This window comes from Schistocerca cancellata, chromosome 7 (genome assembly GCF_023864275.1).
Source record: "Schistocerca cancellata isolate TAMUIC-IGC-003103 chromosome 7, iqSchCanc2.1, whole genome shotgun sequence".
Taxonomy (NCBI): Eukaryota; Metazoa; Arthropoda; class Insecta; order Orthoptera; family Acrididae; genus Schistocerca; species Schistocerca cancellata.
Genome location: NC_064632.1, coordinates 124,340,539 through 124,365,722, shown reverse-complemented (window position 1 = coordinate 124,365,722; position 25,184 = coordinate 124,340,539). Strand labels below are relative to the sequence as shown.

General features: G+C 38.6%; 1 protein-coding gene across 1 annotated transcript in view; it reads left to right on the top strand.

The window, feature by feature from the left end:
* Window positions 1-17,378, top strand: part of LOC126092416 (uncharacterized) — a 158,034-nt gene extending 140,656 nt beyond the window's left edge. The window contains exons 10-11 of the mRNA XM_049908003.1: window positions 13,746-13,861; window positions 16,721-17,378. Coding sequence (XP_049763960.1) covers window positions 13,746-13,861; window positions 16,721-16,797 — 193 coding nt within the window. The 3' untranslated portion in view covers window positions 16,798-17,378. The remainder of the gene's footprint in view (window positions 1-13,745; window positions 13,862-16,720) is intronic.
* The last annotated feature ends 7,806 nt before the right edge of the window (window positions 17,379-25,184 follow it).

Genomic DNA, 25,184 nt, shown 5'->3' with positions numbered 1-25,184 from the left:
AAAACAATTATTACAGTTTGGATCCTTTGTACACAATTAATATATATATTTACATACAGTTTGTTTGAAAAAGCTGCTCGCCAGTGCAGTTAATGTTGTGTGCTCCCAGCATTGGTTTCCCAATGCATCACTGGCAGCACGTAGTCTTTGCGCACGCGCAGTAGCATCACTGAATTTCGCGTGCGGCAGTTTCAAAACCGCTGTGTTATGACAGTCTTGAACAGTATTCACTTTCACATAGTGTTCATTACAAGTTGTTATTCCAGCATAAATGGCTTGTTAAGTCCGATGACACCATAAGATTGAGCGTGTGCGTGATCTGAAGCAACGTCCATGTCTTCTGTTACGACACAACACTCCAGGTCCTTGTGCGTTTTCATGACTATTGTTCCCGGGGCATATATGGTCGATGTAGTTTCTTAACCTTCACATCGCCTACGACAGGTGCTGAGTTTATTGTCTCCAAAGCATCTGAAGGCCGGCCATGAACAACGGCGTCGATGTTCGCAAAGGTAGGTGTTTCACCACATTGCTTACACTTGCCAACAAATGTTCATTTGCAGTGTGAAAATCCTCATTATCGTCGAAGTAAATTGCAGTTTATATCGATTTACAAACAGTTATTTGGTTTATGCACAATAAGTTTCACAAACAACACAAAATTCGTCGTTTATAACGTTCACTGTTTAACACAGTTTGCAACACTTTTTTGCCATATTTCCATTTTAACAAAGTTCACTTTGTCCAAGCATGTTTACATCGTTAATTATGAAAGCTTACATTTCGTGGTCACATTTCAAAATATGTTGACAATATGCAAAGTTTTTATACATATACAAATACATATAAATTTACAAGAATATGCATGTGAAATATTTACACTAAAAAAATTATACTAAGTCCCATTGCCTTTCTTTTATTGGAGTATTAATTTTTTTTTATTCAGGTTTGGGCGTGCCAAGGGATATCAGACTTAATATTTAAAGCACGGGCTTTCCTTCATTTATTATTTATTTATATCTTTCGATTCCATATCTTGGCTAGTGGTTGACCAGGCTTGTATTGCCATCAATATTCATGTCTTTTTATTCATACCTGAAAGTTTACTGTCACAATATATTCTTACATTCCATAAGCAAACAATACCCAGCTGCAGTAGGTGGTAGGATAATGGAGAAAGAAACAAAGATAGACTGGAAGAAACTATTCACTACCTAAAAACTGCCAAATCCTACAGCTAATACATAAAAAAAAGAACATAATACATTATAACGTTTGCATCACCTTCAAGGGGGTGTGTGAAAGGAGGTGCTTACAATTTACCAAATCATGGGTAAATGTAAGTGTCCTTACGTCAAGTCTGTGTAGTGTAACATCATGACAGATTCTCTGTTTGTGTTCTGACTGTTCATATGACTTAAGTGTATTATACATTAACAAATCCTTGCATGAGTAAATCACATAGCTGCTCAGAACTTCCTCGATATCTCCATTTCTTGTGGATACCGTCTATACAAATGGAAAATATATCTCACAGAGATTGTCTCTCTCATAATGTTATTATTAACATACCAAATTTCCTCTCAAGAGTTCAACCATGAACTTTCTTCTACTTTAGTGAAGGTTAAACATCATGTATGTGGTGTACATATATCATTTCTTTCTATAAAATATAAATAAAGAACATAGTATTATAATTGACAGTATAATATCTCTTCTGCAGTGTCTGTTGCTCGACGTTGGTTGCACGGGTGGTCACTGCTTCTTTGCACTTACCTTGCATAACATGAAAAGTCAAATGTTGTCTTCAACGTAGATGTAATTTGGTCATCTGTTCGCTTAAGTGGAGGTGTTGTACGAATCGCAAAACGGCCTTAATAACTCTATCTTTTGTTTCCTGATGGTTTTCTGTTGTGTGTAAGTATAATAAAGGCTAACATGGCACTAAATTTCACTTTCATAAAAAAAAAAAATATATACAAATGTATTCAGATGAGGGCTGTGTAAAAACTATATTTCAACTTAAGTTCCTTAAAATATCATTCTCCTGTCTGAACACGAAATATAAATGTTTTCTTCCACACAATGGCTTAACAAAACTTAACGAAAGGTTACTAAGTTACACTTCTGAATTCAATTAAAGCTAATGTGTTTCCAAGTTACATTCTTATTACATTTCTTTCAACAGCTGTAATCATCATTATGTTCACTCTGCGTTTCTTGCATTTGTTCATTTTCAAGAGCACTGAAAATAGATTCACATTTAACGTCTTGTACTCACGTGTTTTAACTCATCACAAATGTTTTCTCTCAAACTGAAATTCTAATGTAATCTTAAAGATGTAGACTGTTTACTCACTTCTCTATGTAGCACAATATTACCAAACATTCTCTCTCATTCCTTACTCACATATTCATCATAATAGATATATCCTTATACATTAAACATATTCCTCATCAAGCATTAATATATCACATACGTGGGGCACTTCCATTCTCATAAACTTCCAATAATATTTTCCTCAAATAATCTCTCGTCTCCATCAACTACTTCACAGTAACTTACCTTCTTATATTAACCTAAAGATTAACTCATTCATACTGATCATTCATACTTACATCCTCATTCATTCTGCTACATACCTATGTCATTACTGATCTCAATAGCTATTATCTCCTGTCATTAGAGTGCCTTGAAATAACTAACTAATTGTTGATTCACCTTATAATTTACAATTAACAACCAATGTAACCTGCGTAGGTCTCATTCCTATATGAATATCTTTTCTCGTTCAGTAAGTGTACTCACCTGGGTTTACCTTCTCTTCATAATTATGTGTAAAAGTGTAACTGCAGTATATAATTTCCATAAATGAATGTTTGTGTTCTTAGGCTGTATAACTTAATGTTCGTGTATTCAATACAAATATTTATGATCTCGTTTTCACAGCAACTTGCTCATGTTCAACTTAGTTATCATTATATTATGTTGTTTTAGTGCACAAAGGGTTTCAAATGTCTGTGGGGATGCAGCCCCCTCGGCTTGTGAGATAATGGGTATTCTAGGGAGTAACAACCTGGGTGAGGTATCCTTTGCTATTCTGAAAGGACCTGAATATAATAGCTGCCATTTTCTGTTCAGTTGTTTTAATTTTGTAGACTTGGGATGTGAACGCAAAAGAACAAGGTCATCAACCTGACAGGTTTGTGTACTTGTAACATGTTTGTCATACTTCTCTTTCCTGATCTTGGCTTTATTGCACAACGTAGTGTATGCCTGTCTTACTTTCTCTTCCAAAGGTGTATGTGTTGTGGATGCGGTTAGCTTTGGAATGGGCATAGCCCACTTGTTCTGTTCAGGTTTGTTTAATAATTATTCCTGTGGTGGGTATCCTGTCGAGGCATGAGGCAAATTGTTTGCTATCTGCTCAAAGGGTGCTAAAAATTCGATCCACTTTGTGTGTTTGTGAGGTGAATGTATTCTCGTGAATTGACCAAACTCTCTAAAAATCCTTTCTACGGAGTTCCCTTCCGGGTGAAATGCTGATGTAAGAATATGTTTGATGTTATGTGTGGCAACAAAAGATTTCCATTTTCTTCCCGTAAAATAGGGTGCATTATCCGTGATAATGCTGTGGGGTTTGCCAAACCTGGTAAAGTAACTTAGTCAAACGTCTAGTAATAGCAGATGCGTTGACAGTGCAGATAGCAAACAATTTTAAGTATTTTGAGAAAACATCAAATATAGCAACGATGTATTTCACACCTCCACGAGCTCTGGGATAAGTTCCGGTGATATCCAGCAATACTATCTCCAAAGGTCGGGTTCGTACAATAGGATGCAATTCATTCAAAGATGATCGGTTGGAAAATTTTGCTTTTTGGCAGATGATACATTTACGAACAATTTGCAACACTCTCCGATGCAGACTGGGAAAATAACAGAACTGTACTATTTTATCAGTGCATTTGGTGACTCCATAGTGTCCCCAAGTTTTGTGTGTGAACAGAATAAAATCGTCAACATGCGCGTCGGGTAGACACACATCAATGGTGCGAGTCTGGGGTACGCCTATGAAAAATTACATTTTTGTGTATTGTGTAATATTTTTGTAAATGTGAAGAAGGATCTGTACGTAATTTCTTTTTGATATTTGACCACTTGGGGTCGCTGTCCTGAAGTGAAGCAAAGTTCTTGCACATATTGCGGTAGTATGGGCGTATGTACCATCATACATAAGTAAGATGTTAAAGTCTGATGTTTGCTCGGAAAGTTCCGAAAAATCCTGTATGCCTTGGGGCAAACGGGACAGGGCATCGGCTACTACGTTTGATTTACCTTTAATGTAAATAATTTCGAAGCTGTATTCTTGCAGTGAAAGGCACCACCGGGCGAGCCGTGAGTGAAGCAATTTGCATGATAGCAAGAAAGAAAGGGCTTGGTGGTCTGTGTATATGCGAGTATGTTTACCCCAAAAAAAGTAGCGAAACTTACGGAATGCCCAAATAATGGCAAGAGCCTCCCGTTTCGTCACCGAGTACGACCTCTTGCACTCAGTGAGCGTGCGGCTCGCAAAACTTATCGGTTTGATGACAGATTGTCTTGATTCGGATTGAATTTGAAATAGAAAAGCTCCAAGGCCGTATGATGACGAAAAAATCCGTGGCTAGGCAAAAATCTGACGTCATGTCAGGGTGGCAGAGGAGGGATGCGTTCACCAATGCATCTTTAATAGCCTGAAAATCAGCTTGGCAAAACTCTATCCATCTCCAAATTGCGTTCTTTTTCAGTAAAGTTAGCAGGTGAGAGCTGTTCAGAAGCTGTTTTGAAACAAACTTCCGAAAGAAAGAAGATAAACCTAAGAATGCTTTCAACTGTTTGTGGTTTTGTGGAGGAGGGAAATTACGAATAGCATCGATCTTCTTAGAATCGGGACGAATGCCTTCCGGCGAGACAATATGGCCTAAAAACTTGATTTCACGCCTTCCTACTTTGGACTTCGAAAGATTTACTGTGACTCCAGCTTGTGAAAATTTAAATAAAATTTGCTATAACAGATCAATGTGTTCCTCCCACGTATTTGTTGCCACGACGATGTCATCGACGTACGCCGTGACGCGTGACAACAAACACGGGCCGAGAACGGCGTCAAGCGCCTCGATGAACACGCCCGCGCTTACGCGCAAACGAAAAGGCAACACACAAAACTGATAACTGCGTCCTTCACAAAGGAAAGCAGTGTATTTACGACTGTCATTGTGAAGGGACACCTGCCAGTACGATAAGCGGAGGTCAATATTAGTTAGGTATTGTACATTATAAAATTTTAGCAACTGTTCATCCAAGTTGACGGGTCTTGTGTTAACTGGTATAATAATTTTGTTGATTTCACGTGCGTCTAGCACCAATCTGACATTGCCATCTTGCTTGCCTACTGCCAGGATAGGACTGCAATAAGGGGAATGTGGTTTTTCTATGACACCCCAGGTCAACATACGCTTGATTTCACGTAAAACTGCAGGTTTCTTCGCCCATGGAATATTATAATGTGTCCTACAATGAGTCTTATGTGGCTTAACATCCATTTTGTAGCTATAACCTCTGATTACACCAGGCCTCTCACTGAAAACTTGTCCATAATCACATAATAATTTGTACAATTCTTCTTGCTGTTGTTTCGTTAAATAGTCAGATTCAACACATTTCTGATACAATAAATCCTGCTCAGTCTCCTGATAGTCTGAATCTTCAGGTGTTAAATTACATACACTAACTATGGTAGGATATACCAATTGAAATTGACTTACTTCGTAATGTTTTTGTCGTGGTTCAATCGTCTTGTTAAGTTCAACATTAATTAGTTGTTCTCCTATGGATAATTGACATATGCCATTACTTAAATCTATGATTGCTTTGTGTTCATTCAAAAAATCCATCCCTAGGATGAAGTGTACGATAAGCTTGTCTACAATCAGAAAATTACACTTGAACTGTGTATTGGAAAATGTGAAGTTAACAAGGGCTTGCATGCGTATGTTCTTAGATTTAGTACCTGTGGCACTAACCACGTGGCAATTCTGTACAGGTAATGTAGGTATGTTTATAATTTGTTTCAATTCATTATAGAATGCGGCTGACATCACACTTGCAGCAGCACCAGTATCGAATAAAATTTGTACATCATAATCGTTAAACTTAACCCATGCCATAGCTTGTATGAATTCTTTAACACAACTGTCTGATTTAATGTTCATCTCGTCGATTAATTCCTGTTCTGCTGTCATTTTGTCATCGTACCTGAGGAAACAGCCTCAGCCGTTGCGCTCTTACAACACCTCACGACTGAAGCACGAGCGCTTAGCTCGGTCGTCGACTGTTTTCCGTCGTCTGCTGTGTTTGGCCGGGTTCATTGACCAGCTCCACTATGTTTACATTCCGGCCAGTAGGCGCCCACGCATCAGCTGATGGCGCGCCACAATTGTTATTGCTACTTCGTGGCGGGGAGTGCATAACTGTACTGGGGAACGGGGGCGGATTCAGTGGAGGGTTATAATTTGTCAGGCATGAATTTTGTGTTTTCCACATATTCTGTCGGCGATTGTTGGGATTGTTGTTGTTTTGGTGGTAATTATGTCTGTTATATGTCATGTTCCTGTCAAAGTAGCCCGGGTTGTACCGGTTATTCGCACGTCTCCTATTGTTGTTGTACTGTCTGTAATTTTCATTTTGCTTGTAGTTACCATTTTGATATGGGTGATAATTATTGTTATTATTATTATTATTCCACGAATTTCTGCGGTTGTTCCTACTGTCATACACGTTTCCATTTGAATATGTTTCGCGCGCAGGCATCGTATTTTGTCGCGGCGCGAAAGGATGGTTCCACCAACCACCGTCACTATGGTTCCTTTGGGGTGGGTGCTGATTTTGGTTACTAATATGAGTAAAATTTGAATGGCGTGAATCGCCTCTGTAAACTACGTCCATTTGATCTAAGAAGTTTAAGAAAGTCTTAACGTCATTCTCCGGTACTCCTATTAATCTGTCTCGGTATGGAAAGGGTAAGTGGCTCTTTAAAGTGTCAATTATCGCTGGGAAGTCGGCTGGTTTGGACCAGTACAGTTTCTTGTCTAGGTACCTCTCAAAGTATTGTCTTAATGTCTCTTTTTTTTAGGGTCATAGGTCTCGGGGTTGCACACTTCTCTCCGTAGACTCTGTTGCTCATTCTCGGACCAGAATTCATCCAAGAAGGCTTGTTCGAACTGTTCAAATGTAAGGCACCGCCGCTTCATAGCGGCACCCCACTTAGCTGCTCGTCCTCTCATGAGATTGGTGATGTATCTGATTTTATCGACTTCTGACCAACTACGTGGAAAAACATCATCAAATGATCTAATAAACACAATAGGGTGAACTTTGTGCTTGTCCTTACTGAAAAATGTCTGGAAATGCCCATGTCTTACAAACGTGTCATCGGCCATGCCGGTTGGCATAACTGTATTGACGTAGTTTGTGTCACTTGCTACTCTAGGTGTCGTACCGTAATATTGCTCGTTTGGTGGAAAAGAAAGCTTCACATCGTAATTTTGATTGGAAATAGGTGATTTCACAATAGGTGTTCTGTCTGTGTCATTAGCCATGGTTTTAGCTGTTTTGTCGTTTCCTAGCGATGCGTTTGCACCAATCGCCAAACACGGCACAACATTGTCTCGTAATTTTGTCACTTCGTCTTCTATGTGTTTTGTCTTGTCTTTAACATGTGTCTTTGTTATTGAAAGTATGTCTTTTGTAATTGTTTCAAGTTTTTTGTCCAGATAGTAGTCGCACAATTTACATTCATGTACGATTCTCTCGGCCATGCTGGTGTCGTTGTTTAGTGACGCGAGGTCCGCTCGGTCTTCTAATTTTTCTATCTTTTCTTTGAGGTGGGTTTGTTCATGAACTACCATTGTGAGTTGTTGGGTAATATTTCCCACTTCTTCAGTCAGCTTTTCTTGGGTGGAGCTAGCTGAAGTGTGGGCCTGAGCTAACTCTTCCACACGGGTGTTCACTTCCTGCTGCACATTAACTATTTGAGTTAACTGATTCTCACATCGGGCGATATTGTTTTTTTGTTTCATGTGTGAATGTAACCAAAGTTTCTTCCTGTTTAGTGACTCGGTCGGACAATGTCTCAAATCGCTGGCTGAGCTGTTGAGTGGTGTTATTTAATTCTGTCATCTGTTTTGTCGTGCGTTCAAAATTTTCGGTCATAGTGTGGTTTAATATGTCAATTTTCTGACTAACGTCTCGTTTCATGTCTGCAAATAACTCTAATAGTCGGTCCAGTTTGTCAGTCTCCTGTGTCCGATTTGTGTCACATTGCTGAATTTGTCTCATATTCGGTTCTGACATTGATGTTAACAAGGGCGCTGACTGTCTAGTCTCACGTCCATTCCACATTTCGTCATTTAAAGTCGCTATCTGTGTACTATCACAAATGTTGCGAGTTGGAGGCAAAGTCATTGCATTGATCTGTGAACTCGTCCATGGAGGGAAACGTGGACTTTCTTGTTGGTTGAAAGATGAATCTACTTCTCTTAACTCATCTGCCGAAACTCTCTCTACCTTACCGCGTTCCATTGTAATAGGATGTATAATCGTAAGTCAAAAAGGGAATAATATAAGTCTGATTAATAAAGATTTGACTCAAATTTAGGATGAAATATTTTCTCGTCAATGTAAATGATTGCTCTATTGCAAACAATGGTTGAGAAAGATGCAGCAGGGCGGACAAAATTTTTCGTAACAAATGACTGTTTGGCGGTCAAATTCACGATCTTCATATGCTACAACAATACTATAATTACCACAAACTACAATAGAGATAGATAATTTTGGAAAAATCTAGAAGAAAACTACAGGATGCGTGAAAAGGGAAAAATGGAATCTGCAGTTGGCTATTGAATGTTTGAATGAAACATAATTGTGTGACTCACCATTAAATTTTCTGTCCTGCAGCGGCTGGTCAAACACTTCTGTATAAATCGTATTCGTCAAAATATGGATTTTCTTAATACATCTACATCGGATAATCACCAAAAGGTCTCAAAATAACAGTTTTGCATCAATATATGCCTTGAAAAGAAAACAAATTGAATTAGTTACAAAAATTCTTTACAATATTGTTGTATAATCATTTGCTTAGGTACAATAAAGTTGGTCTTTTCGTTACCCTTTAAATTTCAGGATTTTTGGTTATTCTCTGTTGGGAAAAAATACAAATTAAAGTTTCAAATTTGCTCAAAAACGACACATCCGAAAATTGGGTCCTGTCGCGGGAGCCAGTTGTAGTGGTTAATAAAAAAAGAATAGAGAGAAGAAAGACCGTGAAAAAGGGAAAGAATGAAAAGCAAATCGGACTTTGTATTACAGAAAAGCTATCGGACTTCGTTATTCGGAAAAGCTATTGTTGGGGTGGTCCTTGTGGCGTTTTTGAGCAGAAGTTAAACCAATTTGCACTACAAAAATTTTTGAAGAAGAACAGAGAATACCAAAATGTAACTGACAAGGGAAATGGCGTAGCTTTGAGTTCATTCTTTACCAGGTTAACATGTCTTCTTTCGGGCGGCATCCAGGACTTCAAAAATCTCCTTGATTTCTGCGTGAAAAGTCTGCTCCGAAATCTTGCAATAGTCCAGGAATCACTAATTTATACCAATTAAAATCATCTTGATACCGTATGCAATTTAATTTACTTTGCTACTTCCATCCTCTGAATTTCTTAACATTTTCCACAATATGTCTACACATTAAAATCAGATCAAGACTAGCTAATAAGTTTGTTTTAATGTCTTCATCAGATCACGTCTGCCTTAAGCTTCGGCTATCGAGAGACAATCGAAACGGAATAGAAAACAAAAAAGAGTTAACAATTTCAGTATTTTCTCTCTGCCGTTGAGCGCTCATACCACTGCGACGGTATAATTTTTGTCTGAGGGAACGAGTGTAGTGCGGCGAAATTCAAAGTCCCGCTACAAGTGCCAGTTATTAAATGATGTACAGTAAACATCTTTCACTGAAATATAGCTATTAATCCGATATTTAGTTTACTATGTAATGTTCACAAAGTGTGAACATCTGTTTATCTTATACAATGAATATCATAAATCAGTCCCTTTTCCGTTAAACAAGAAACCATAAAAATCATATAAATGTAATTTTTCATTGAACTGTAAAATTTAACAAGCAGTCTAGGCAAAGTGTCATCACAATGGACATCTATCAAAACTGCTGCAGAGTACTGAGAAATGGTCGAGAATGTGAAGAGTGTATATCCTTTTTACATTCAGTCATCAGATGATGACCCATAAAGCTCATGAATGAGATCTTTCAAGAGAGTGGATTGACACAAGTTGTATTTTAATGGACAATTGCAGCTACTCAAGGGCTGTGAAGTATATTTTGGAACAAATGACTAGTTTGTATCTAGTCACAATGATAATTCTGGTAATTATTTTTGCACTAAAGGTGCCTTAGGGGAAAAGTACCGTGTATTCAGAAAGCCACTGCTGGTTCTCTATGTTCTTCAGCTGCTGTTTTTCATACAAAGCGGTTATATAGGTAGATAAAGTTACGTGTTCTGGCTCTAGACAGGCCAATTGTGCCTGACCGACCAGTGTGTCATCATCTGCCACTGGATGCGGTACAGAGGGCCATGTGGTCAGCATGCTGCTCTCCTGGTCGTTGTCGGGCTTCTTAACCCTAAAGCAGTTATATAACGATTAATTTCAGCAAACTATAATGTTGGCTAAAATTGCTTGCACTCCATACTCTGCAACACATGGTATAACACATGGCAGAAAATACTAAGCATGGTACTACAGATTAAGGTTTCACCTTGTTCGGTTCTCATGTGGAGCATGGAAATAGTGACTATTTTCAATATCGCTGTGGCACTGATACTAGTCTAATTGTGACTTCGTAGTCCTTACAGGAGAAATATATATATATAGGGGTGATAGCGTACTCTTTGATTCTTTACTTACAAAGGTTTGAGAGTGAGTATTAAGTAGGCTTTCACATTATAGTTGACTGTCTTGAAGCATCTGCCTGTTCAGGTTTTTCAGCATTTCTGATTGCTTTGAATACTTCAAAGATGTAACTCAATATTTATGCATTTTTTTGGGACAGTAATTGATTACAGATAACATCACCACCAAAAGCCTGAAGTTACTATTGTCTGCCAGGTCATTGAAGTAAAACATGAGCAGCAAAGGTCACAACACACTACCCTGGGAAATGCTTGATGTCACTGCTGTACCTGTTGATAATTTTCAATCCATGATAACATGCAGCTTACTCTCCCTACCTACAAACATTAAATCTACTAACAAATTTTTGTCTCAAATCTTGTGGGAGTGTTGAAAAGCATGATGTGGTACTGAGTTGAATGCTTTTTGGAAGTCAAGAAATATAGCATTTATGTAATTGTGATAATCCACGGCTTTAAGGATGTAATGTAAGAAAAGCGAGTTGCATTTTGCGTGACTGATTTTTTCGGGATCCATGTTGGTTGACATGGAAGAGGTCATTTTATTAAAATTATGTAATTACTTGTGAGCTTAGAATATGTTCTAAGGTTCTGTGATGGATGGATGTTAATGATATTGGATGATAGTTTAGCGTGCCGCGCGGAGTGGTCGCATAGTTTTAGGTGTCATGTCATGGACTGCGTGGCCCCTCCCGCTGGAAGTTCATGATGGAGCCCCACCACATTATGGGCACAATGTGTGAGCATACTTGGATGTGCAGTTCCCTCAAAAGTGGATTGGTCGTGTGGTGCTGTGGAGTGGCCACCAAGTTCACCAGATTTGACTCATTTGGATTTTTACCTTTGGGTTCATGTCAAAGCACTGGTTTATTATGTGAAAATACGGGATTTGCATCATCTAAAGCAGCGCATTGTTGACGCGTGTGGTCAAATTCAGCCAGATGTGTTGGTCAAAGTTCATCAGGACTGGGTTCGGAGGATAGCTTTAACAATCCAACATTATGCACAACATATTGAGGCATTCCTATGACTGTTGGTGGTCTCTCGGGACTGTGTAACAACGGCATAATGTCTCTTCGGAACATAACACACATGCTGCCGCACGTCCCATCGCTGCCACATGTAACTGGCCATAACGCGAGAATGTATAAAGCTATGTTTAAAATAATAACGGCATTGTTTTTCTGGTGAAATTCTCTGTCTGTCTGATATGTCACATGACCACATTCCCATTTGAAATTTTCGAGTTGAATCCAAGATGGCGGCTTTCAAAATGGCCACCATGTTGGTGGCATAGCCTATAAAGTTTCCCCCTTCCTGTTCCTCATGTGTAGGGACTCTGTTTTTCTTGTTTGCTACTCCATTTGAATTTTGTGAGGGTGTTTCCAGACTTTTGGACCACCCTGTATATAATATCAATGAAACAAAGGAAACTCCAGGTAGGAATATCAACAATGTAGGAAGACAAGATTGCTACTTGCCATAAAGAAGACACGTCAAGAAGTTGCAGGCGCAACTGAGACACTCACATAAAGCTTTCGGCCACAGCCTTGGTCAGAGAGAGAGAGAGAGAGAGAGAGAGAGAGAGAGAGAGAGAGCCAGCATCACAAATCGGAATGCCAGGCCCAAGATGCTGGATTTGGCCAACTTTATATGTGTCTTCTTTATGTTAAGTACTTTCCTACATTGTTGTTATAACATCAGTGACTCAAAGATGGAATCGGCCAACTCACACAAATACCTGGGTGCAGCACTTTTTAGGGATATGAAATGGAATAATCACATAAGCTCAGTTGTGGGTGAAGCAGGTGATAGATTTTGGTTTATTGGTAATATACTGGGGAAATGCAATCAGTCTACAAAGGAGACTGCTTACACACATTCGTGCAAGCAGTTCTAGAATACTGCCCAAGTGTGTGGGACCTGTACTAAGGGAATATTGAACTTATGTGGAGAAGGGCAGCATGAATGGTTACAGGTTTGATACATGGGAAAGTGTTACAGAGGTGCTGAGGAAGCTGAACTGGCAGCCTCTTGGAGATAGACATAAATTATCCCAAAAAAGTCTACTAACAAAGCTTTAAGAACAGATTTTAAATGATGATTCTACAAATGTGCTACAGCCCCCCTACATATTGCTCACATAGCACATAGGGATTTTAAGGACAAGATTAATTGCTGCAAGCACAGAGGCATTCCAGCAACCATTCCTCCCATGCACCATATGTGAATAAACCATAATAACTGGTACAGTGGGATACAGTCTCCATCACGCTCTTCAGTGGTTTGCAGAGTGTAAATGTAGGTGTGTTATTTAGTTGATAGTCTGTGGTTTTCCTTTGCATCAAAACTTCTGACACCAACAACATCTGTATCTCTTTGTTTACAAGCTGTTTTGCTGCCAAAGTATAAGTCGTCTATGAAAACGATATATTACACAGATTATAAATGTGTTAACGTTTTACACTGTGGGTACTTTTTGAACGATATGAAATAATACGCACTCCCTAATTGTACTGTTTAAATAATTGGTGAATTTTACTGAAACCTTTGTTACACGTAAATAATGCTTACTGCACATGAATTAGTTAACTATTCATAACACACGTTACACGCAAATGTCACACTATTATAGTCTTAATTTTATTTTGTAAACAGTACCATATTAATACGATTTCAATTCTTTATATATGGAATGTTAATTGGTTTCAGTGAATTTCTGCACTTTGGATTAAGTTTGACTTCAGAAAACAAATGTTTAAAAGTGAAATCTATGTTTGTTTTCACTAAATCACCAATATTTCCAGAGAAAGTTAGCTACAAAGAAGGTAAGTTGTCTAAACTGTGTTCTTATAATTGAATTAATGTGTTAATTAGCTAAATTCTTGACAGTTTCATCTGTAGTGTTGCATATTAATTTGCGGGGAGCAAAAGAGTACTCGTAAAACAAAAGAGTAGGAAACACATTTACTGGACTGATGAAAGCTCTTGATTCCTAAATGTTCCATTACCTGCTCACCACACGTGGAACTATGTGAGTAAATAGGTATTATTTCAAGCACTTCATGGTGCTATGAGGTTTTGAAACAGGTGGTGAACAAAGAACTTTGAGGAAAATAACCATAAACATGAAATAGTGGAACTCTGCATGAATTAAAAATAGAAAGGTAAAACACACAAAATAAGGGAAAGGTACCACATTTCAGAAGTTCATGTTCTCTTCTTCTCTGTATTGTTCATCATGCACGTATCACTTTCAGGATGGAATAACTACAAAATAGAAAGAACAGATTGCTACTCACCACATAGAGGTGACATTGACTCGCAGACAGGCACAATGAAAAAGAATTGAAAAAGAATACTAGAATATGAGAGAGAGAGAGAGAGAGAGAGAGAGAGAGAGAGAGAGAGAGAGAGAGAGAGGGAGAGAGAGCGCCACTGTTGTCACCAGGCGCTAAAGCCTGACTCTGACGGAGTCTGAGTTGTGCAGCAATCTAGCTGTGTTGGGTGGTGGGGGTGTGAAAGAAATGTAAGGTGTGGAGGGGGATGACCTGTGCTGGGTGGGGGAGGAGGTGGGTGTGGGGGGGGGGGGTGAGGGGGAGAGCAGAGAAGGGAAAAGGACTCTGCGGGTGCACTTGTGGAATAGGCGTATGTATAGGACAAGTGGGGACGGATGCGGATAAGCAGGTGGAGGACAGGGACTAGTGATGGGCGAGGCCAGGGAGTTACGGTAACAAAGGATATGTTGCAGAGAGTGTTTCCACCTGTGCAGTTCAGAAAAACTGATGTCAATGGGAAGAATCCAGTTGGTGCGGGCTGTGAACATCATTTATATCTGATATTAATGACCATGTCCATTTTATAGGTCCCCTGTTCCTCACCTAAATACATGATTGAATATGTAAAGAATATGTTCAGAGCAATATGAGGTGCAGCTTTCCTCTGTGAAAACAAAAGCCTGAGACCTCTACAGTTAATCTGTACTGTTAGTCTACTGTCTCTAGAACATGGTACTATGCTCTTTTTGTGATTGATGGGAGGCAGACTGTGGACAATGAGGGTTGTTGATTTCCTCAATACAAGTACTGATTGTTTTACAAAAGGCTTTCATACAATGTAAGTGATCCACTACCAGACTGTAGTATGTTACATACATCTCTTCATTTATACTCTTCATTTGTTCCACTGCATATTCAGATAGCATAAAAGTTGTACATTATTAAATAAAATAATTTTAAATAAAAATAGACGTTCTGAAATATCTGCAATATAATCTTACGAAGCTGTTTTAGCACTGTTGGACAAGATGATGTTTAGCTACAACACTTATAATATAATTATGCAGTGTTACACTAGTGTACCGGGAAGCTAGTTTCATGAAAGACTGAAAATTTAGTCTTAAGTAAATATATGTTCCTCAGAAACTATTAAAGTTATCAACTTGAGACTTTAATGCTGATCTATTATTGTATAAATATACTGAAGAAAGTGTTCCTGCAAGTGGTGTACTGGAACAGACAAAATTAATCAACAGATTGGAGTATGACATAGTGACCCAACAAACTTACACAGCCGCACCATATTGGAATGGGCATCGCATGCCAATGAGTTCTGTCTCACTAAATCTCTGTTCACATCAGCATACTGAAAGGCAGTCAATCGTACCACTTAATGAGTGATTAATAACCCTATGCCACACAGTCACCGTGGTTTTTAAAGCAAGCACAAAATGCAGTAAAGACACACAAAGTGCATTCCACTCCTGGTCTAAAAATGTACTTTTTTAAAGTATTGAAGTATCATAGTTAAGATTTTTTTCAACCCTTGAGTGCATGGAAGGTGTTCAAAATTAGGTGACTGTGGCAGAGATGACTAATAATCAAGCATTGGGTAACATATGCTACACAGAAAAGTCCGCATTTACATTTATGAATCTGAAGAATGTTGTTAGGCCACAAGGGTTATGTATTTGGAGAAGTCGTTCTTAAAGTAGTTCATGATGGTAAGATTAGAGAAAAGATAGTATTACCTCTCAGATGTGAGATAAACGGATTTTATCCTGGTCTCCAACATGTGTAGTTGTATTCCTTTTCATAATGAATGAAGACAGCCACAGCATATAGATGCCGTAATTATTCATTTTACAGATTAACTAAACTCTGTAAACATTATTAGCTGGTTTCAGATCATCATTCACAGATTTTTGAATAGGGTAAAGTAGGCTTCACCCAGCTATCTAAATATCTGCTGAATGAATGTTGGTAGTGTTCCTTCAAAAAGACAGACCAAGTCACTCCCTCATTTTTATCCAATCAGAATTAGAACAATGTTTCTGCTCATTTTAATGGGGGGGGGGGGGTTAAAAGGCTAACTACTCCCCATTGAAGTGGTCAGAAACATCTACTTAATAATAGTTACATAATTTACTCTGTGCAAGAATTCAGTCAATGACCTACAGTAATTCATTCTTACTCTATTGAAGTAAAAACTCTTCATTTTGCTGTGATGTCAGTCATGAGAATATTATTATGAAGAAGTGGATGACTATGGTAAATTTAGCATCACTTAATTATCATAGATTCTAATTTTAGTTAGACTTTGTGGGCTGTACATTGAATATATCCTAAATCTAAAATGAAACAATGTTATTTGACTCTTCGTAATCTCTAAACAATCTTCTGTTCCAGATACCTTGGACCTTTCAAGTGACTGTGAATCATACAACTGTTATGAACTTCTCCGCATCAGTGACAAAGTATTTTAAAGTCAGTTTTGTTGTGCGCCAGTAATTTTGTACATACAGTGTTACAAAACGGGAAGTCTATTAAAACTGAAAAAGAAATGAATTGTGATTTAGTCACCTAACATACAGATGCTATACACATTTGATTAGAGCATAGGAGACGTGTCAAAAAATTAGTAGTATAATTTCAGTGATATAAAACTACAGTTAACTAGACCTGATAGTGTTATTAATTTTAAGTTGATAAATTACATCCCATCAAATAATCAGCTCATCCTTTATGAAATCTTCAACTGAGTTATAAGATCATTGGAGGAATGACATAACTTTTTTTCCAGTAAGTCCAGCTTCATACTCTGAATGTTCTTGGCTTTAGTTTACTGTAAATTTTCATTCCTGTTTACTAGGAGTCTCAAAAGTAGTTGCACGTATGACAGGGAGCAAAAAATTATCAACATTTCTCATATTATATGAATGAGCAAAACAAGTTTCCTTGAATACTTCTAAATTCCTGTGTAAAAAATGATAATATAAATACATAAGGTGGAAACTGTTAAACATAGATTTTTAAATAATGGGCAACATGATTCTCTTGGATGTACAGCCTGCTTCTAATCATTTGCTTACTAGATACTCAACATGTTTATACCACTTTAATTCTAGGAATCTGACAGAAGGCAGTTCTTCTAGGCCTTGATTTTTATGACATTCTAATTTCTTAGAATTTTGACTATTTTGTACTGAACTGGGTCATATGATGGGTTTTTGGTAAGGTTACGGCTAATACATTGGGCTGAAACCATGTTTATAGATGATTCATTGTACTGATGATCCAAACAGGAATGCAGTGGTGAATTGTGGCTCTAAATTCTGGTGAAACCAAGAAACAATATAGAAAATCCCCTTTCCTTCCCTTCAATGTACACGTACCTAGCGTTTGTGACGACGACGACTACTACAATGAGCACTACCAAGACAATGATGTCAATGGCGACAGCCATTGCCACTATACTATTACTACTGCTAATAATAATAGTGTTATTTACAAAAAAAACCTGTAAAGTGGGCATTTCAGCTTTGTTACTTGTAAAATGAGTTAACTCGATGATTCTACAGGGAAATGCTGACCATAATTGGCAAACTGGGTAGTATCGCCCAATTTAAGGAAGAGCAGTTTCACATTGTGAAAATCTTGTTTCCAGTTGTATTACAATTTTATCCAGAACCTCGAAGTACACTTGCTTGTATTTTGACATCAATTGATTACCAGTGTGTTCATCCACCATTTCAGGTCTACTCAAGGAAGCTGCAGATTGCGAATTAGTTGATCATTTTGTGCAATTTAAAGAGTCTATCAATTTATCTTCATTTCTTAAGTTTTCTACACAAGCTGTGGATCCTAAGACAGCACTGTTACAAAACTGTGAATCACTGTCTTTTCTGAAGAATGTTGAAAAGCAGTTTAGTCTTCAACATGTTTTGAAAAACAGAGAGAAGAAAAACAGTTAGTCTAGGAGGCTATTTTTGAAACCAAAAGCTTCTCTTGTAGTCAATGCACTAGTCGGGGCTGTCAGTTACTTAATTTGAAATGACAGTTGGCCCCAGATAGTTTTCATGAATGGCAGGTGGTATAGGTCCAACTCATTTCAAAGTTCGAAGGAAAGAGTTACAGACAATACCTGCTGAAAATTGATGTACATTTGGAAGGCCAGTGGAAAAAGCAGGAATACCCTAAACCATGGAGAAAAAAATTCTTACTGGTTTTATACAAAAATAGCTCTCCTGCAAAACGAAATTCAAATAATGTGCAAAACAGTGAGTAAAGACAGCTTGGGAGACAATTTCACGGACCTTAGCTTGCAGGCTATTTAATTCTCCTGCCAGAACAGAAGCAACATGATACATTTGGGCCACCAGTTTGTTTTTCGTGTCAGAATTTTGGAACGGCTCACTCAGCATATTGAATAAAGCAGCAGCAGCAGTTCTAGGTTCGCTAAAATGATGAAAACAAAGAATTTGTTCTTGAATGTCACCAGTGGAGTGTAGTAGTCTCACAACAATGAAGCCTTGTGGCTTATCCTAGATATGTTGCCTCATCCACAATACTGGGATAAAATGAGGTTCTATCCTAACATGGGTGTATTTATTCATAAACCACCTCATTTGTATATTCAATCAACTTGTTCTGTATAGTTTTTGAAACCTTATAATTTTTCTTTTGTTTAAAAGAAAACATGGCCAGCACAATAATATTCCTTATGAAGGGCTTGCAGATAACCACTTGCGCTGCTCATACATGAACTTTGGAATGCATGTCTTTGGTACATACCTTTCTGAAAAGTTGTATGCTGGTACTGGACATCCTTTCTTCAAAATTTCTTGCCATTCTGCTTCACATTTTGTTGAAAACAACACGTGCAAGGAAGCAATGATGTCCTCACTCCAAAGCATTACATCAGTACTGGTAGAAGGTTGGGCCTCATCCGTATTCACTGCATGCAGGACAACTACTGTTCATGAGACAATTAATGTAAGAGTAACCTAGAGAAGCAACACCACAGCAGCTGGTCTCCTGTGCTGCAGAAGGACATGGTAACACTCCTATGATAGCCTGTACCGTCTCTGCTGTTCCTAGTAATGACGTCAAGGGTACCATGCCAACTGAGCATTCACAAGTGACCTGGCATGTGCTGGCCTCTTCACCATATGCTTTGTCTCTATCTACCTTAAGCTAGGGTTAAGCTACTGCACTCAGACTTGCTCTGTGTGTTTTCGTGTTTCACACTCGCTGATGTGAATCCACAAAGATTTATAGCAAAAATAATTATTCTAACTAGTATAACAACTTCTACCACAAAAAAGATAGGAGGCCTGGCCTCCTATGCCGCCTCTGATCAGCTGCCACTGCAGGCATGTTTTCTGACTCGTGTTCTTCAGTTACTACACACACTTAGTTTCCTGCCGCATAGTTGTGAAGCAAGCCACTGCAAAACATGATCCATAACCTGTTAAATTTGTAGATAATTAGGGCTGCATTCACAGTGGCACTGACACTGTCGTCAGACATCTTCGTCAAAAGTTGCTCAAGGACATCTGCCGATGGCTTGACCACTTTGCGTCTGATCTCATTTGTCAGTTTTTGACTGGATTGAGGAGGTTAGGTTAGAATCTATTTCATGTATAAAGTAGGTTATATTTTAACCTCCAAAGACAGGATGGATACCACAATGCCTCTCTGTGCTTGGAGACAGGTGTTGCAGTGCAGATTTTCCTATAAAAAGATGCATGTATGAGCTGTATCTGTCTCAAAATGAATGGGGCGAATACTGTACTCTGTCCTCAGCTGCTGGAAGTACCAGACAAGTTTCACAAATGTGAGATGAAGGAAAAAACACAATACCATAAAAGCTAAAAACACTTTCTTTGTGACGCCACTTACCTTCTCTCACCAGCAATTAACATCAGACGGGACCACCACCTTAAAAACTAACAGGTCGTAATTGATGTTCTTCATATTTAAATGATTAATGGAAAATCTCATATAAACATGTGAAACAAATACTAACAAAGAGATAGAGGGGCATGCCTCCATCCTTGCTACCCTCCCTGTTAACATTTCCCTGTTGCTTCATAACCTGGGTTGTGAGTAACTAAATCCAATTTCCCTTCTTCCCCTTTTTTTTCCCTCTCTTGTCCCTGATGAAGGAACAAAGTAAATGTAAATTTTCTGTTCTGTTCTGTTTTGTGTTATCTATCGGCTGTACTGAGCTGAAAAAGACAAACTGATTTGAATTGTGGCTACGCACATAGTGGGTTACTGATTTGAATCGATCGTCTATCTTCGGCTGATGTCTATTGTCAGCAAAAGCCACCGATATCGGCGCCACTGTGACCACAGCATAAACCAAAGGCTTTTCTCACACTGGAAGCCTAACTGATTTAGTATAATCTATTCTTTTAATAAAATTTTGAATCTAGATGGCAGTTGCTTTGTCAGATACTTTTTACAGGGCTGAAGGAAGAGGGATGGGATTATAGTTTCCCATATCCTCTCTTGATCATTTCTGGAACAACAGTTTTTCTGCTGCATACTTTAGTACCTCTGGGGAACATCCACATTCAATAAGATTAATTATTATAGGTAATAGGGTCCTACTATTTTAAACACAAATTTAAGTACTTTTGTGGTTCTCTTTCCCAATCTGCAAAATTTTTGTTTTTCAATGAAAATATAATATTTTCTGTGTCCATTGCTAGAACTGTTTTTTAAATTTTGTGAGGTATTCAGACTTTTTATTAAATCTGAAAGCGCATACTTAGTTCTCATTATCCACAACACTGGCATCTGATTTCACCAGATTAATGAAGAACTTCTGGAGGCAATCTAAAATTTAGAGTTCAAGCTTCATTTTACAGATTTCATGGCTAGAGCCATAATACTTAATTCAGATTTCAAAACTCGCCACACTGCTTTTGATTAATTGTCGTGTCTTAAAATTAGCACAGTATTTGTCATTTTCCTTCCTTAAATATAATTTTTGTATTATCCAACATATTTGGCAAAGTCAATACTTTTATTTTAGTTTCTTATACAGCTGTCTTTCCTTAGCACTAAAGACTTTTACGCCTTCAGTGATTCATTTGAATTTTCTTGTCACTTTATTAAAACAAGTTTTAGGTGAAAACATTTAACTGAAGACACTTAGAAATCTGCTTGAAATATTTTGATCAGTTTTATTCAGCCTATCACATGTGGTGTAACATACCACTTTAGTAAAGCGATATTTATCAAACATCTACCTAGCCAACATACAAAGATTGCCATGGTTGAGTCATTCATTAGTTGAAAGGTTTAGAACTGCAAACTTTTTGGGAGAGTTCATTATGTAACTGATACGGATGGATGCCACCTGTCTTCAATATCATGTGTTGCAGTACCTGTTGGACACATTGTGTTGTTGTATGCTGTGGCGTCCCAAATTGCTGTCAAGTTGATGTTTATGTTGAGAGATTACTGCAGGGTTTCTTATAAAGAGCCATTAATGTGAGGAGTGATTGTATTTGAAACAAAGAAAATGCATTACATCAATGGGAGAAATGTGATACGTTTCACGAAATTACATATCATGGTTACCTAGATACTTACAGCGACTACTACAGAATTTAGAAACAAAATCAAAGATTTTAAATATTGGTGGTCATGAAGAAATAAAAAGGGGAGCCATTTAATATCTGTAAGTTATGTCCCATGAACAAATTAGCCATCTACAAAGGTGAGAATGCTGCATATGAAATAAACTCAATTTTTCTTGATTACTGTAGCTTTTTATGTAGCCTATTTTACAAGAGACTTCTACTCTTAACTGATCAGAAATTCCTAAATCTAAACAACATTTATTTACATTTTCAAACATATAATTCGTTAAAATACAGTTTGTGGGAGATTCAGAAAAATGTAATTTGAAACCATACTTTTTATTGAGTCAATAAATTTGGATGGTTAAGTTTTCACTTAACACAATGATGATGAAATCAGTCAGAATTAAAAAACTTTCTTCAGTTACAGAAGCGTTATTTCAAACTATGACATTTACCTGGGTACTGTTGTCAACTTTCCTGAGATTCTATAAATTCAAGTTGTTAAAACACGTACCTGCCTTAACTTGACAGCAACCCTCAAATAAACTCTTTTGTTTTAAAGAGTTAACTCATATCTTACATGATAATCTGAATCAGAATAAATAAATAAATATGCATGGAATGCTTCCACCTCCCCCCCCCCCCCCTTTTCTCTTTCCCATGGCTTATTTTTCTTAGAGAATCTGGTAGCTATATTGGAATCTTCAGCCTTTTAATAGAATTTTATTCTACTTTCTCTAAAGCAGTGTGCACCTGAAAATGTTTAACATATTTAAACTCAAACATAAAAATTTGCAGTTCTACTATTTTAGAGCTTTCTCATTTGAGCATTCAGCATTTACACAATTTACATTACAATAGATGATATATGTGCATACAGTTTTTATTTATAGTGTTAGGAACACTGTTATACTTCCACTTATGTCCAACAGCATTTGTTTAACACAAATAATTTTGGCAACACTATCATAAAATTGTCTTCCGTCTGTGAATCAAACGGTAATAATTCTTGGCAGAGGCCAGATGACCTCAACCAGAGAGCTTTCGAGGTCAATCCAAGAAGACATTTGTAGGACACATTAAAAAATGCGGAGATGCTGTAGCAGTATTCTGAGAATTTACAGGAAACTTGTCCAGTAATTACATCATTTGGCTGTCTAACTGAAAAAAAACCTTGTAATTCATTAATTAAGGTTTCTATAAGAGTTGCATTATAATACACACATCAAAAAAAGTTTTGCTTCACCTCAGTTCCGAGAATTCCGGAATCTGTACAAAAAATTGGATAAGAGATGAACATAAACATCATTTCCGCTCTTTTTATTGCTCATGAAAACCACACATTGCACGTTGTACCGCCATACAGTGAGACATTCAAAGGTGGTGGTCCAGATTGCTATACACACCAGTACCTCTAATACCCAGCAGCACATCCTCTTGCACTGATGCCTGCCCGTATTCGCCGTGGCATACTATCCACAAGTTCATCATGGCACTGTTGGTCCAGATTGTCCCACTCCTCAACGGCGATTTGGCGTAGATCCCTCAGTGAGTGTGTGTTGGGTCACATCGTCCATAAACAGCCCTTTTCAATACATCCCAGGCATATTTGATACAGTTCATGTCTGGAGAACATGCTGGCCACTCTAGTCGAATGATGTTATCCTGAAGAGTCATTCACAAGATGTCCGCGATGGGGGTGTGAATTGTGCACAAAGATGAATGCCTCGCCAATATGCTGCCGATATTGTTGCACTATCGGTCAGAGGATGGCATTCATGTATTGTACAGCTGTTACAGCATCTGCCTTGACCACCACCGACGTACGTTGGCCCCACATAACGTCACCCCTAAACAGCAGGGAACCTCCACCTTGATGCACTCATTGGACAGTGTGTCTAAGGCGTTCAGCCTGACTGGTTGCCTCCAAACATGTCTCCGACTATTGTGTGGTTGAGGGTACATACAACACTCATCGGTGAAGAGAACGTGATGCCAATCCTGAGCGGTCCATTCGGTGCGTTGTTGGAACCATCTGTACATCGCTGTATGGTGTTATGGTTGCAAAGATGGACCTCGCCATGGATGTTGGGGTGAAGTTGCGCATCATGCAGCCTATTGTGCACAGTTTGAGTCATAACACGACGTGCTGTGGCTGCATGAAAAGCATTATGCAACATGGTGGCGATGCAGTCAGGGTTCCCCCGAGCCATTATCTGTAGGTAGCGGTCATCCACTGCAGTAGTAGCCCTTGGGTGGCCTGAGCAGTAGTAGCCCTTGGGTGGCCTGAGCGAGGCATGTCATCGACAGTCCCTATCTCTCTGTCTCTCCTCCATGTCCGAACAACATCCCTTTGGTTCACTCAGAGACACCTGGACACTTACCTTGTTGAAAGCCTGTCCTGGCACAAAGTAACAATGCAGACATCATCGAACCCTTGTATTGACTGCCTAGGCATAGTTGAACTACAGACAACGTATTATACCAGAACTGATATGTGATTACATTTTCTTGCAGTTTGGGTGCATAGCTCTTCAGAAATCAGTACCCAGAACAGCCACCTCTGGCCGTAATAACGGCCTTGATACGCCTGGACATTGAGTCAAACAGAGCTTGGATGGCGTGTACAGGTACAGCTGCCCATGCAGCTTCAACACGGTACCACTGGTCATCAAGAGTAGTGACTGGCGTATTGTGACAAGCCAGTTTCTCGGCCACCATTGACCAGACATTTTCAATTGGTGAGAGATCTGGCCAGGGCAGCAGTCGAACATTTTCTGTATCCAGAAAGGCCCGTACAGGACCTGCAACATGCGGTCGTGCATTATCCTGCTGAAATTGAGGGTTTCGCAGGGATTGAACGAAGGGTAGAGCCACAGGTCGTAACACATCTGAAATATAACTTCCACTGTTCAAAGTGCCGTCAATGCAAACAAGAGGTGACAGAGACATGTAACCAACGGCACCCCATACCATCACGCCGAGTGATACACCAGTATGGCGATGATGAATACACGCTTCCAATGTGCGTTCACAGCGATGACGCCAAACATGGATGCAACCATCATGACGCTGTAAACAGAACCTGGATTCATCCAAAAAAATGACCTTTTGCCATTCGTGCTCCCATGTTCAATGAGTACACTTTCGCAGGCACCCCTGTCCGTGATGCTGCATCAGGGGTAACTGCAGCCATGGTCTCAGAGCTGATAGTCCGCGCTGCTGCAAACGTCGTCGAACTTTTCATGCAGATGGCTGTTGTCTTGCAA